The sequence below is a fragment of the Arvicanthis niloticus genome, chromosome 15, assembly GCF_011762505.2.
Source record: "Arvicanthis niloticus isolate mArvNil1 chromosome 15, mArvNil1.pat.X, whole genome shotgun sequence".
In the NCBI taxonomy this organism is placed as follows: Eukaryota; Metazoa; Chordata; class Mammalia; order Rodentia; family Muridae; genus Arvicanthis; species Arvicanthis niloticus.
Genome location: NC_047672.1, coordinates 56,335,459 through 56,351,443, shown reverse-complemented (window position 1 = coordinate 56,351,443; position 15,985 = coordinate 56,335,459). Strand labels below are relative to the sequence as shown.

Sequence of the window (15,985 nt, the reverse complement as noted above, 5' to 3'; positions counted from 1 at the left end):
TGGGGAATGTTCCAGTTTACACTATAGGTGACTCCAGGCAGTACATCCTCTTCAGAACTCCAATACTGACTTAAACTCTTTCACTCTTTGCTTTTCTGTAGTACATGTACATTTACATGTTTCTGTGTATGTGCAATGTGTAGAGGCCAGGCTAGATGTGTTTTGGGATTTCCCCAATTGTTTTCTACCTTATGTTTTGAGAAAGCATTCCCAAAGAACCTGGAGTTCACCAATTTGGCTAACTTGGATGGGACCTTTTGCCTCCACCTTCCCAGAATTGGGATTTAAATGTGTATCTCTGTGCCCAGAATTTTATGTGGCCACTGGGGAACCAACTCCTTTCACAGATTTGTTGACTAAGACTTCCCAGTCAGCCCACCATATCTATTTTTTATCAAGCATTTCTTCAAAAATGAAACCTCTGACATTTCATTGGAGTATTTTTGTGTTATTTAGATGTAAATGTATGTCAATAAAATCATAAAGAATTGAACTGTATCGAAGAAAGACACATTGAAAATGTTCTTTTCACTAGAGGTGAATTTGTCTCTGGCTAAGATAGCTCCATCTAAAAACTAGACTAAAAAGATGGATCTATGACTGAAAATCTCTACTTTGCTTATCAAGACCATGCCTTTTAATCAATATTTATAGCTACTTTGGCAAGAGCCCATCACTACTTTCGAATTGGCCTAGTAGATCTCAATTGTAGGACAGATTTTTGTGCCAATCAAATCACCTTTAATGCAATGGCAGATCAAGATAAATGAAGCACCATGTGTTGGGAAGAGGTAGTCAAGGCCTGAAGGATTCTCATTGTGAAACATTTTGGTTCCAGTTTACAGGAATGTAGCTCAGAGTTAGGGCGCCATCCAAAACCTGTTCTTCCTATGGCACCCTTCAGAAGGAGATTCCTAAACGTGTTTGGCCAATGCTGACATTTATTTTATTTTGCATTGGTTTAGAAAGCATCCCTTGTAATTCTACTTTGATTATCTCTATTGTTCTGGGTTAGGATTTTGGCTTCAATCATAAGTGGGACATTCCTTCAAGAAAACCCCCAAAGTATCTCCCAAGCCTTGTCTCAGTGAAGGGCTCATACCTTGATCTTATAGGAATTCCAGAGACACTTAAAACACCTATGGCCAGGTCAGATCGTATGATTCTTCAACACAATATTACCTTTTTTCTAGAGATTTACATATTGTATCTCTAGCTGATGCTATTTAGTTTCATCATCAGGACATCATTTCTAATTGAGGCTTATTTAGTCTTTTCAGCATCTTCTATATTTAACTTATTGGGACAAATCTTTTTTTCTTCTAGGGTGTCTGAGTATGAGTTTTCTGGCTCTGATCAGGCTGATCCTGTATTGAGTATCTGCCCCCAATATCCCTCTGCTCTCTGCCTTACCAGGTACATCTGGTGTTCTGCTTCCTGAGGCCCAACTGTTTGGTACATTTATTTGAGCCTGCTAAGCCCTGATCATGTCTATACCAGATTTTCCCCACCTTTTATTAATTCAAATTACTCAATCCCATCACATCTCTCCATCTAGTGGATAGAGGCTGTGACAATCTAACTGCATGCCTTTGCACCATTTCTGAGTATTAATTGTGAAACTGCCTTAATTCTAGACCTCCGCACTTGTATACATGAAGACCCTAAACTAAGTGACATAAGCCTTTAAAATCTCATGTCACCCAGAACCTGGTCATCCTAGACTGCCTTCTGCTTGAGCATTCCAGGTTGGCATCTAACAATACACATGTGAGAGGATCAAACCCTGCAAAAGCAAAGTGCTCTCTCTTAAAGGTTAATGAATATATTCCAGTTTGTACAAGTTTGCATGAAGATTAAGAAATAATATTTAATTCTAAATGGAGAGATCTCGGCACTGTGTATTGAGTTGGATTCACTTGCAGGATTGTGTTAAATATTTTAAGTATGAAACAAGATAATAAGTATGTAAATGCTTTGCAATGTGAAGAAAGGTGATGTTCCGTGTGACACATCACTATGTTACTTCAATAGCTGAAGTGGATTTGGGTCCACTTGTCCATTTAACACAGTTTTACTCATAACAAAAACATAAAGTGAAAATAAAGACCTTACCTGTTATGTCAAAGTCCGGAAAGTAGTCAGGGCAGTTCTGGTAGGCCATTTCTCCAGCAGGCGTGTCGTCCCAGCACATCCATCCATCCCAGGTGCGGTTGCAAAATGGACCTGGGAATTCAGGAAGAAACCAGCATTGAAACACGCGGCTTAAGTAAAAGAGAATGTCTTCCGAGGAGATCGGAGAAGCTGGATCCCATCACTGTAGTCATTGCAAATGAGCCATTTGTATTAATTCTTTTGGAATAAACTTTCAAATGATTTTGGTATATCTGTGGGAAAAATCTCATTGGATGGCATTCAGGGTTCTTGGTTTTTTGTTTTTGTTTTATTTTTTATTTTTTGTAAGAGTCTTTGAAGTTGGGAGTTCTCATAAAGCAAGCAGCCCCAAACAATGCATTTCTGTCCAATTAGTTAACTGTACAGGAAATCTAAAATGTATCCATCAAAAAAAAAAAAAAAAGGGCTCTAAGGTATATTGACATGTTTCTACTTATTCTACATTTTAAACTTTTCAAAATATTCAACCAAGGAGTTGAATTTAATTGTAATACTTATAATTCATGCAAGGTGAGGCACATTTTTGTAACTTTACCTTCGTAACAGTGAAGAAAACTTCAGCTATGGCATTATTTATCAAACTGATAACACAAATTATTTCCTCAAAAATCTGAAATATATTTACATAGGGATGAGGATATGTCCTAATTTAATAAAGCATGTCATTGTGTCGCATCTGATAAACCTTTTTGTTTAATTATTACTTAAACTGTGTTATATCATCATTTTCCACCCTTGCAAGTAGCTTTGTCTTAGAATGTTCACGGCTATACAAAGCCTTATTGAACCTTCAAAGATGCTTCAGAGACATGGAAAAGAAGTTAAAAGGCTGTGCGGGTGCTTGCCCATCACACCTTTGTTTTTTTATTTCTCTTCTCTGGGACTTCTACAGCCAGTAAACTATCCTTGGGCCTGAAAATATTTGGGCAGTGACAAAGATTGCTCTAGAGAAGAACACAGATTAACCATGCTTACTGAAGAAATTCCCTATGGGTTGGGGATGAGGTAACGAGAGAAGAATTAGCAGAGGTTGTCAATGAGTTGGCATTGAAGGGAAGATTTACCTAATTAATCAAAACAAGACAGGGTTTGCACAGATTCCGCCTCAGGCAGATTCTCTGCCCATCGCTTTGCATTTCTCTGCTGTCGCTTAGTCCTGTACTGTTGCTTGCTTATTAGGTGTGAATGCTGAGTTATTGGGGGTAATTTTGTTGTAAGGGCAAATGTCAGCCAAAATGATGTTTGATATAGGGGGATAAATCGTCATATGTGCTGCACAAAATACACAGGCACACCATAACGTGAGACTGAGGATCTATTTCATTTCAGCTACCCGCCACTATGTATACCTTGGGAAGAAACAGTCTTAAATGATGCTTCACAGATAGGTTCACATGGTTTCTCTTACCTTCTCCCTCATAAGGAGGCAGCTGATGAATCCGGTCATAGCATCTGTACTGGGCATCTACCAGCTTCTTGCGGCCAACCAGGTACAGGAATGGCTCCTGATCAAGGCCGGAGTCGGTGAGATTGGTAGGAGCCTGGAGAACTGGAGTTGGGCTCTGTATAAAAGGTAAAAAGGTAGTTACTTACAGAGTAGGTAATGAATTAACACATAGATAAATGTGATCATTGTAAAATTATGGAAACATTTCTTTTTTTCTGTAAGCAACATTTATGTAGAACTCCACGTAAAATATTCTATGCTAAAAATGCATTACATTTAACATCCATATTCTATCCAGTTATATTTGTATCAATGTTCAGTTGCTATTGAGAATGTAGAACAACCATACACACTCACACACATCTTGATAATCTTCTATTGTTTCAATTTATCTTCTTTGGAAAGTTTACACATAAACAAAGCAAGTAACTTGATTTTTCAGAACAGCTCCACTATTAAACCAACTTTTGCATCTTTGTAAATCTTAAGAATCATGGATCACATATTAAAACAAATAGAACAAAAAGATATGCTTCTTTAGTGGACATCTTCAGCTAAGTTTTGCTCAGGTTTGGACTGTGTACTCTGCCAAAGTTTGCCTTATTTTTCCCTCAGATCAAAGAAAAGTGTCTAAGTTCTTCAAAGTGGTTTCGTTGGGACTTGACTTACACATAGCGATTCATTTTCAGTGAATAAAGGAAATGCAATTCTTCAATACTTATATCAGTCCATTAGGTTCCAGAACAGGTTAACATTGTCTTTCTACTCATTGTCTTTCTAGCTCTGCTTGGTGGTCTCTGCTTCCTACAGGTTGTGTGTTTGTACATGTGTGTAGGAGTGTGGTGATCACCACTGTACTGTCTCTTCTAGATAGTAATCAAGAGTTCAGTATTCTCAGTGGCCGAGCCTGATGTGCTTTTTTTTTTTTTTTTTGTAGTTCTAGCCATATTATGGATAAAGCTTGCTTGTTTATTTATTTATTTGCCTTCATATTCAGATGTCACTGATCCTGTGTCTGCCACTACACCCCTGTAATAACATGTCATCAGTGTGAAGCTGTATAGTATAAAATTCAGAGTTGAGAGAGGATACGAGGCAAAAATATTTGGTGACAGTTACAGATACAGAGAAGAATTTGAATGGGATCTTGGGTTTCTGGAGATATGTAGAGAAGAGAAGAAAGACTGTGGAAAGTAGAGGCCTAACGAACAATCATCTCCCCTCAGGACAGATTTGATATACCATTAGAAGTTAGAATGTGTTTTTGTTCAGCTTATGTTTTTCTGTTTTGTTTTTAAAGAGATGGCTTATGTGTGTTTGTGTTTTAATATCTAGTTTGCTTATATTTGTATGGATGTATGTAAAAAAGTATTTAAAAAGTCTAAACTAATATGACTGAACCACTAAAAAAGGGAGTATTACAGTGCCCTTGTGGGACTGATATTCAAAGTTTATCTATTTGGAAGCCATTTGTGGGAATGTCATATTCTCTCTCTCTCTCTCTCTCTCTCTCTCTCTCTCTCTCTCTCTCTCTCTCTCTCTCTCTCTCTCTCTCTCTCTCTGTCTCTCTCTCTCCTAAAAGTTTTAGACATTAGAAATTATTTTCCTTAGGTATAGATCTTTCTAGAACCACATTCTGAATTCTGTCCCTGTATGTTTGGCAACTCACTAAGAAATGTTCTTGTAACAATTGGAAATTCACCAGAGCCTGGGGCAAACACTATGTGTAAGGATGCTAAATAGAAAAAATGCTACACTTGTTTTCAGCAACATCTTTATTATTAGGTTTGACACATTGTAACATCAGTAGGAGTGGGGATAATATGAGTGAGAGTAGGTATAGGTATGTTGATGGGAGCAGCTTCATACTTATCATTCTTGCAATACTGAAACAAACTCCAGTGAACTTGGTTTGGAGCTTGGTTCAATAGAGATTGTTTCAATACTGAAAGAATGGAAAATCAGAACCACAGCATTCTGGGATGCTCCCAGCCTGGTCCTTGCTTGAGCATTGAACCTCCCAATGACTTTCTTCCTAAATAACATACACCTTGGAGTATTCCATTTACAGATGGATGGATGGATAGACAGACAATAGATAGGCAGACAGAAATACGTAGATGTTTTACATTTACATTTACAGAAATACACAATATTTTTCTCTTAATGAAATTAGTACTTCTTAAAACAGCATTTATATATAAACATTTTACATTGTTAATTAAACTTTTCTGATAATTTCATGCAAGTAAACTTGCTATTGAGATAGCATTATTTTCAACAGTAATAAGGAAAACTAAAGCTAGCAGTGATATCATGAGCCAATCTAGCAATATGGAACACATGAAGCAATTTGACTAATTTATTATTAATGGGCTTATGCTATGAATCATGCAACAACTATATAATGCCATGCTTATATAAAGGTGACGAGACAGGGACGTGTCACACACATGTCTTTAAAAACCAACCAACCCACCTACCTCTATCTTACTTGTTGTTCCATGTAACAGTTTAGCAGCCATATATGTGGTGTCATTCTGGAAGACTTTAGAAAGTGTCATCACACATATGACGGCCAAGCTGTCACTGCAGCAGTCAGCAGATGAAGCGTCGCCAGGTCCTGTTGTGGGCTTTAAAAGCTCAGCAGTATATCTGCTAGCATGCTTCCTGCCCTCATGGGGCTTACATTCTAGAAGGTCTAATTCATAATGAACATGAAGGACAGAAGGGAATGACCTCAGAAGACATGACTTTGTGTGTGGGTGAATCCTACTTTGATGTGAGTCAATCAGTCTGCTTTTGGGTTACCAGTGGTTTCTAGAAGTACCATAACAGTTAGAGCCTGTTCTAGAATGTTGTAAGCAGTCCTCTAGTGCCTAGTTCAGGCTCACTAGGTCCATGGGTAATAGGGACAGGGATTCAGACCATTCTCATTTGTTCATCTCCCATTTATATACTGTTGAAGGTGATGTGACGGTGTGTTCATAATTTTGATACAAATAGACAACAAGTGTTCAAATGTTTTAAAATATGAAAAATCCCAGAAGCCACAATCTAAATCCACATTTCAAAAACATATAAAAAAATGAATCCAGGCAGTTTCTCAGCTGTCTGTACTAGAAGGTGACACAAATTATTACAAACTTTTCCAAACAAATGCAACTCAATTTTTTAGATAAATTATGACAGTTGTCAAAATGAGCAAACGTCCAAAGGACATTTCTCACATCCTTCACAGAATGTGAGGAAGAACGACAGTTTGGAGAAGCCCAGTTTTGGTTTCCTTACAGTTGCCAGTTCACTCACACTCAGACACTCCTCCCTACTCTGTGTGGCCATTAACAGGAAACAACAATCTTCACTCACCACTAGGAGCAGGAGCAGCAGGGTGAACCTGTTCACGAGAAGGAACCGCATCTTGGGTTTGCGGAGATTCCGCTTTTTCCTAGAAGAAGAGTAATGAAGATGTAAAATAATATAGCTCTCAGATTTTTACACTGTTCCCTCCCCAGACACACTACATACAATGACATGGAAACAAGACTATTATGCCTGGGACATACTTGCAGGTACATGTTCCACTGTTCCTTCTGTCAAGTGGGCTGCTATCTGTAGGGCACTATTAAAATTTTCTGACCATATGTATTGATATTTTTGTCAACTAAAATGAGATTTCCTGGCTCTAAAAGGCTTTAAGTTGAATGAAACAGTTTAATACAGGTGATAAGAAAGATGGCAAGATCTATACTGGAGTGGGGAAAGCCAAGTGAAAGGTGTATGAAGGTGTATGAAGAAGAAAGCTCATGAAATACATTTTAGGGTATCAAGAGGCTTACAGGTACAATTTTAATACTAACTTTGAAATTGATAAAATGTATTATTGTTCATCAAGTTTAGCAAACCACGTGTGCTGTGCTATAACCCAAACAATAGGACACAGAAAATAATACCTATCAGAACGTTTATCAGATTGAAACTTACTTTCACTATGACAATTTTGGTTTTTTGTAATTACTTATCTAAGAAGCTAAGTATTTCAGTTGATATATACATACTACAAATAATGCATGTACAACATATGTGCTATATCTGAGTTACTTAAAGAGGCTTAGGTGTAACAATAAATATGAAACTTAAATCTATGTAGCTACTTTGCATTTCAGAACTGAAATTTAAAAAAGTCTAATAAAAACAAGCAACCATGTTGCCTTCAACAGTGCGTGTCATCAATAGAAATTGGTGGGAAGCAACAGAGGCACAATGAAGATGGTGACTTCACTGGGCAGGAGCAAATGAAGTCTATGGTTTGTAAAACATATGTAACATTAAGCCAACTCTTAAAATTCGTCCGAGAGCCCTATTTTTTCTATAAATATATTCCTTTAAACTTCGATTTTTCTATTGAGAATAAATTTCTTTCACAGCAAAGAATGAGCACTTCAGTCAAGAGCTCACTGGTCCTGCTCAAGAACCCAACAGTCAGAGCAGACCACTCTGTCCAAAATATCCAATAGTCTCATGAACTCGCAGATATTAACACGGAAGAAGGGCAAAGGTTAAAAGTACCTCACATTTTTATCATTTTATCTTTAGGACTTGGGAGGAAACTGTATGTCCATTAGGGGCAAGAGATTGTACTTGCATCTTAAGTTGCATAATCACCTCTTACACCATCTCCATTGTCTCATTTACAGATTAAAAATTGTAAAAAAATAAAAATAAAAATTGGCATCTATAAAGTGTGTGTTATGCACTTGCCTCTATGTGAGCGAGTTTTATTCGCTTCACATATTAGTGCAACAATACACAGAAACTTCATAGTATCATTTTGAAATGCTTTCTGTCTTGTATTCTGACCATCAATCTTTAGTGTTGACTGATTTCATATCCTCTCTGTAAATTAGATACAAACACACGTGCTTCTATCCTGAGGCACTGTGAGGAAGGTGGGTGCACTGGGTGAGGGACAATTCATGTTAGGGAAGTGAGCACTTGAGAGAGTTAGGAAGTCAGGATGCATTATAAACTAAGATGTAGACAATAACTAAGATGCAGACTGGGCTAAACATTCGTCAACACTGTGAAAATACAGATCCAGTAATTTCTGATTAAGAGGACCAGAGTAGGGCTCATATTTTGACATACAATAGGACTGTGAAAAGCAAGGACCAGCTAGAAAGAGAAAATAAAAACAAAGTGTAAAGACAAGAAAGAGGGTGATTGAAGGATATTAACTTGAAGAGTCTAATTTAGGTGGAACATAAAGCCTCATGAATGCTGAAAACCAGTCTAGAAAGCAGGCTTTTAAGTATGTTTGAAACTTATTAATTAAACCACCTTTTGTCATCTTGCAAGCGTGCCATATATCCCAACAGTCTTGCTTGATGCTAGTCTCATGTAGACAATTGCTTTTTAATATCTCTATGTATGTCTGGAACCTCTGGTAATCATTTGACTGTGATTGTTGCTATTATTTATAATGATGCTTTTTTGTGTGTGCTAATAAAATTAAAAAAACATCAAAATTTGGGTTTTATATCCTGTCCTCATCACACTATGGTGGTAATAAGTGAGTTCCTATTTCCTTACCATTCTTTTGTATTTACCACACCAGAGACTGTCACAATTATCTACAGATTGTCTGAATGAGAAACTAGGAACCAAGTTAGGTCTCAGGCACTTCTCTACCCCTGCCATCTAGTTTTCAGGACTACCTGGTTCTCTGTGCATCACAGAGTCTTCTAAACTACCTCCGGTCTATCCAACCTCCAGCAACAGTGTGCAGAGCTGTGCCATTATTGCAGGTGTTTTCACCCCCAGGTCATGTCAGTGCTCAGATGAGTGTGATCTTGTTTTCATTCCTACTTCATAACTGCCATTTTGATACTATTATAAATTGTAATGTATATCTGTGTTTTCCAGTGATCCCTGAAAAAGGGTCATTTGACACCCCCAGACTGAGAACCATTGCTTTAAAGGGTTTTCTTAGTTTGCTTCAATACTGAAACAGGCTTGTCAAGCTGCCTATTGAGATAATCCTAGATCTATCAGCAGTCTTGCTTTCATTTCTCTTAGTTGCCTTCAGGAACGTTGTTTGCTTATGATTTTAAAGGTAGCTTAAGGCAGAAGGAGCTTAGACCTGAAGGAATAATGTTAAGTAATGTTCTTCAAATATGTAACCTCCATCTCTACTGAAATGTCTTCCAGGCAGGACAATTACTGGCTGTTGGCCACAGACACTGTTCTATCAGTGCGCACTAGCTCTAAACTAACCTGGTTGCTTGTATGTTTTTGTTCTTGTTCCTATAACCTTGATAAACATTGCATTCCATATTTTATGTTAATAATAATTGCAGAAATAAAAGTAGGATAGACTAAGGAGGAGAGAATCTATTGTATTTATGAATTCTCTCATAAAATATTTACTGAATCTGAAGTGGTATTTGGCAATATGGAGTCTTTATGCATTGCAAAGAACGGCCACGTGAGCGTGACTCTTTCAGGCACTATTAGTAAGTATATATCCTATTCTCTTCCCACTTATAGTACTATACAGGAGGATACTTCTTCTGGAACAAGGGACCAACTTCCTCCTGAATTTCCAATTCTAGCAGTACATATTTATTAGTAGAAAAAGTACCACCCAGAGCAATGTAACCATCACATAGATTTTACTTTGTGATCCTGTAATGCCTCACTCCCTCTGTCCTCCATCCAAGTTTTAAACGCGAGGAGCTAAATGTTCTAAATGTTCAGTGTCCTGCACTGCCATTTCTTCTCTCTCTTTGTATCCCGAGCAAAAATTGCATTATTTTTCTGTTCATTACAACAAAGTAATTTAAGTTTTTGGAAATGGATAGCTTCTGATTTTACCCTTACATGTATTTTTATAAAGATGAATTCATCAAGAATTTATTGAGCATAGTGACCCATACTCCTAGGTAAGTGGCATTCACAGTAAAGAAATTACTAGACATTAAAGAGTGATAAAATATAACTCATACTTCAAAGTATGCAAGAACAACTAGTAGACCTGTTGACAGACCAATTGTTGCAGTTCTCTGGCCCATACTTTAAAGTCATTATTAAACATAGATGAACTAGTAACATAGTTATGAATGACAGCTATTGTGAATGAAGTGATGGGAGATTTCAGGAGACACTGAAAAATTAATGACACACCAAATAAAAATTCTATGAATGAAAATCACATATCTGGAATAAAGTAAAATATTGTCTAGGGTGAATAACAGATTGAACTAAGCAAAAGAAAAATCAGTTTGGGGGAGAGGCATGCATTGCTCATATAAAAGCAAACGTAGGGAGGGGTACCAACAGGCCCTTTTTGTTAATGCCAGTTGCATATGACACTATTTTAAATGTCTTCAGTTGAGGTGGGTCTTTATTTTAGAAGCAGCCGTGCTTACTGTTTTGTATGAGCAGAATAAGCCTCTGCTGAAATATAGACCCCATGAACTACAGCATCTTCAGTGATGGATAGGATGCAGGCTGATTGGTGCCCAGTGTTCTTTCTATGGGCGCAGCTGAGTTTGTCTGTGTGTACAGTGAAAAGGAACTCAAAACCTGAGTGGAGAGTTGGTGTGACCAGGCCTCATACGGTTTACCTTTTAGCCACTAAACTGTTTGGCACATTAATGTCTTCAGTTTATAGAGGAAGACACTGCATTCAAGAGTGACGTAGACACCCATCTGAGAACTTTTCAGCCCAAGTCTTTCTGATTCTCCAGCCCATATTTCTATTTTTCCCAGTACCTCACTTTCATTTCTTCTTGTTAGAAAAAAAAAAAAAAAAACAATCTTGTGTTTGATTGCTACTGTATAAAATGCAAATGAGCTGGGGCCTTAGCACCTTTCACGAGACTTTTGTGAAATGTACATGCAATCAGCAGCCATGTGGTAAGTACACGCGTGGGAGATGCTCTCTTGCTGAATTAAATGCAGCCAGGGATCTCACACTATTTAAGATAATTATGGTCCTTTGATTGCATAAATTATTGTGACTTGTGTTGACAATCTAAAATGTCTAATTAAAAGGTAATTGCGCCTGCAGAGTGGATACTCTTGGGCTGTTCTTGAAGAGCCTCATGCAGTTTGCCTGCACCTGCCCCTCACGCCATCAAGGGTATCATAGGATTCTAAGGAAAATTACATGATTTTAAATTGTCCTCATGGAACCTTTTTCCTTACGAATGGCAACACAAATAATTTATGATAAGCTCCACCCTCCACTCCAGCAAATGATTACTGTTCCTAGGGCCTGCTATCTCACAGATACAGTAATTAAGTCTTTGTCTTGGCATCCACTCATAACAATAACAGTACAGACTAATTGGTTATTATTTTCTTTTTACATTGGCATTTACTGAAATTATGTAGTTTTATTCTTAATAATTCTACAATCATCACAATATATTATATTGGATAATGTTGGTTTTTCAGTAAACCACCACCTAATGCTTGTCACATGTTATGATAGAAGAATAAGTCTGTATCCCTGCGACAGTGCTATCTGCGTAGCTGATCAGTTAGTTAGAGTTTTAGGCTCCAGTTTTTTTAATCTGAAAAACGGGCATCATAATGACTATCTTGTAGTATAATTATGAACTTCAAAGAGGATAGGTCTATAAAGCACATAGCATGCAATATATATTTAATACTAGACACTGGTATCTAGTTTGGTCTAGGCCTATTCCATTTGTTTTTAAGAATAAGAATAGCCTTCAGAAGGCTAATCATTTAGAGAGGGCCTCTCTGAATAACTTTCCACACAGTATGAATATAAACCCTGTTATTACCTAAGAAATGAGTTCACTGTCAAAGAAATAGAATTTAACTTTAATATCTATATGTTAGGGCAGAGGTCTTAGAAGGAAATAAAAATCTCAACAGAATAAAATATTATTGATGTAGCAATATAATTTCAATTACAAAAACAAACTGAACTTGTCACCTGTCATGTGCTGCCACCAAATATATGTATTCCTTATTTTATCATTGAATGTATATAGTTTAAGGGTATGGTGGATTCTAATATTATGGAATTGTGCCCCAAAACATATCCATGTGTTTCTGTAAGATTTAATGCAACTTCGAGTGTTCCTGACAACCCACAGCAATATATTTTTTATAAGTTCTATATAAACTCATTTTTTGCCAAATCAAATTATACCAAATCATTTCATGATTCTGTAGCTATAAATTGCTTTCTTTCAATCCATTCCTGAAGTTGGCATTAAAGAAAACAAATTTATAACATACAAAGTTGTCTTCTGCAGAAAAAAATATATATAGAAAAACATAAACAGTCTCCTGGGCATTAACAATGCTTTTTGCTTCCCCATGTGTTTGCAGAAAGGCACAGATTTTGGGTTTTGACAATCATACATACTTGGGGGTTTGTTAGAAAGTTGAAAAATGTTGCTTGATTGGCAATGACAGTTAAAACCTATACGGTACACCATAGTGGTAATTATGTTTAGTTATTATTACACTGGTATATATCCCACACACACTGATATGTGTATGTTTTATTTACATATATTATTTCTATACATTTATTATAGTGCTTGATTCTGATGAAATAGCATATATACACACACTATTGATATGTTTTCCATAACTAAAAACAAATCTCTAAAATAGAGATAGACTTTTCAGTTAGAGTTCAGTGTTAAGTGAAAAAATGTTTCCATAGGCAGTTTTGAGTTGAAAAGTGATTCATGAAATGTCAGTCTGAATATGCCATTTTAGGATGCATTAAACAATTTATCTTTCTTTTTGTTTTTATTTCAATTTAACCACAGATTAGCATGTTATAAAAATCTATGTAAATGAGTCTGAAAAAATCTTTCAGTATGCATAAAATTTCTAAAATGAGGACTGTAGATTTGTAGTATAATTGAAATTTCTTATTTACATAAAGACCCAAGTAATGGTGTGTGAATGTGGGTGCTTATAATTTCCACCATTAGTGAACATTAGAGCAACAGTCTAACTAACATTTTTACCTATTAGTCTTATTTAAAATTTCTGTTAAAGTCAATTTTAGACTTGGAACATTGCCCCTTGTTAAAAATGTAAAAATGGTTTTAATTTAATACTTTAAAATGTTATGATTTTCAAGCTTGTAAGAAAAATAGACTACACATCTGCATGTTTTTTATGTGATTTCCCCACCACCACCACCCTGCCTAAACTTCACTGTGAACTCATTAAAATTTTCTGCTAAGGATCTATGTGCTTTCTGGCTAACCTCTATTTACAGAGCTTTAAAGTTTTGTATACATATTAATTCAAGGATTCACTGCTCAGAACTGACTATAAGGAAATCTTATGTTGGCACATATTTGGCTAAAAGGACTAGCCTTAGACTGCTCATTACAGCAAAACCTACCATGGAGATGGAATTCAGGTCTATGGTTTCCCTGCAAGAGCCTTTACCTGCTGAGCCATCTCACTGGCCCATTTGCAGAAACTTTCCAATATAGTGAATTTATCTCACCATAGTGAAGCATTTTCTATTTTATACCTAAAGGTAATTCTACAATTTCCTTCAAACCATCATATTTTTGAGCAGACAAACAAGATTACAAAGGATTTGAGTAGTTTGTTCGGTGCACAAGGTTCATTTAAGGCATAGCCAGAACAAATCGGTATGCCATCTGTGACCCTGGTCTCTGTCAACTTATTCATCTGTTCTCATTTTCCATGGACCCTCTAATGCTGCTATGAAAATACATGTAATGATGTAAAGAGACAAGTATCTATATAAGCAACATTTTAAAAAGCATATTTTCTATGCCTATAGCAAGACTTGTAGAAGGAGGAAAAAAGCAAATATGGAGAAAAATCAGTTTCCTGCCTTTTTCTTTGCTTTACACACAGATGGCTGGGAAGATGTACATGACTTGGCCATCTTACTGTATTTACTAGAGTGGGATGCTGTACACGAATATGCTAACTATGCTGTTTCACAGTACCGATCACTGACATGTAACACAATAGAGTAAATGAAACTTTCTTAATCAAGATGCTTATATATTTCCTTTTTAAACACTTAGGAAATATTTGGTTCATGTTGTGTATGTGCACATACCCATTCATGTGGAGGTCAGAGACTGACACTGAATGTCCATTGCTCTCTATGTTAATTTCTGACACAGCATTTTCTCACTGAACTGGAGATTACTGACTTGCTTGCAACCTACAAAAATACCCAAGTGCATTTCTTATAATTATGCTTATACTAACAAATATGACAATTACTTCATGGGAAGGAGAGGGCCTTCTAAATGAAAGGAGAGAACAGAAGATGAGGTAGAGGCAGGCTAGCACAAAGCAGGAAGAGACAATAACTCAGTTTTACAGAGAACACCTTATGGTCACAAGTATTCTTCTTCTTTTATTCCATAAAATCAGGGGTATATTTATTCTAGATGTGGAAGTTTGTCATTTTAATTTTTTCAGATATTAGGAAATAGATTGACAGTAGCCGTCAGTATTCATTTTTAAGTTGTTATTTTTTAAAATAAATTGTGTCAGTATGTCTCCAAATATTTTTAATCAACATTATTTATGGGGGTTAGAGAATATTTAATATTGAGTTAATTTAAAAGTGATTGAGTACTCCTTGGAGAAGAATTGGTGTGTGTGCGTGTGGGTGGGTGTGTGTATTTCATATTTAGTTCTCAAAAACAAATGCATTTGTAATTCACCTCTTTTCTTTCACTCTCACTTGTATGCATTGAAATTTTATGAAGCCAATGATACTCAAATCAGAAAACTAATGGGGAAAGATGGTGTTTTGCTTGTTGGTTGGGAGTCAACAACAGGATTAGAAAAAAAAACTGTTCCAAAATGACTCATTGTATCAGGAAGATGTGGAAAGGGGCTTTGCTGTTCATCTATGTGAGCTGGACCCTCTTTGCTTATTTAAGTGAGGAAATTTAGGTTCTGAATGATGATGTAATTTTCTTCAAGGTGATGTTGCCATCAGTGGCAGAGCTTGGGTGAGATGCCTTCTCCTCTGGCCTCTATCTTACCAATCCATCATTCTATTTCTTGTCCTTGGAAGATAAATACCCATTACCTGTACCAAAACACAGGGATGGAGGTTGATGAGGAAGAATCAGTAATACTGAATTACAGGAAGGATAAAGGGAAAAGGTTAGGGTGTGATTTATAATATATATTTAGTAATCATCACAGACAACAGCGCTTGAGTGGCGTCTGAATGTTTCAAGGGATGCCCCCAAGAAGATTTCAAGGTAATTTAGAGAATACAAAATAATATAAAGATGGGACTTTTTGAAACGTTATTCTATCAAGCAGATCCTGCAA

General features: G+C 36.5%; 1 protein-coding gene across 2 annotated transcripts in view; it reads right to left on the bottom strand.

Moving 5' to 3' along the window:
- Positions 1-15,985, bottom strand: part of Calcr (calcitonin receptor) — a 73,755-nt gene that overhangs the window by 28,192 nt on the left and 29,578 nt on the right. For both annotated transcript variants that reach the window (XM_034519230.2, XM_076913061.1), the window contains 3 exons: positions 6,992-7,070; positions 3,584-3,737; positions 2,116-2,226 (listed from right to left, as the gene is read on the bottom strand). In XM_034519230.2, coding sequence (XP_034375121.2) covers positions 2,116-2,226; positions 3,584-3,737; positions 6,992-7,070 — 344 coding nt within the window. The remainder of the gene's footprint in view (positions 1-2,115; positions 2,227-3,583; positions 3,738-6,991; positions 7,071-15,985) is intronic.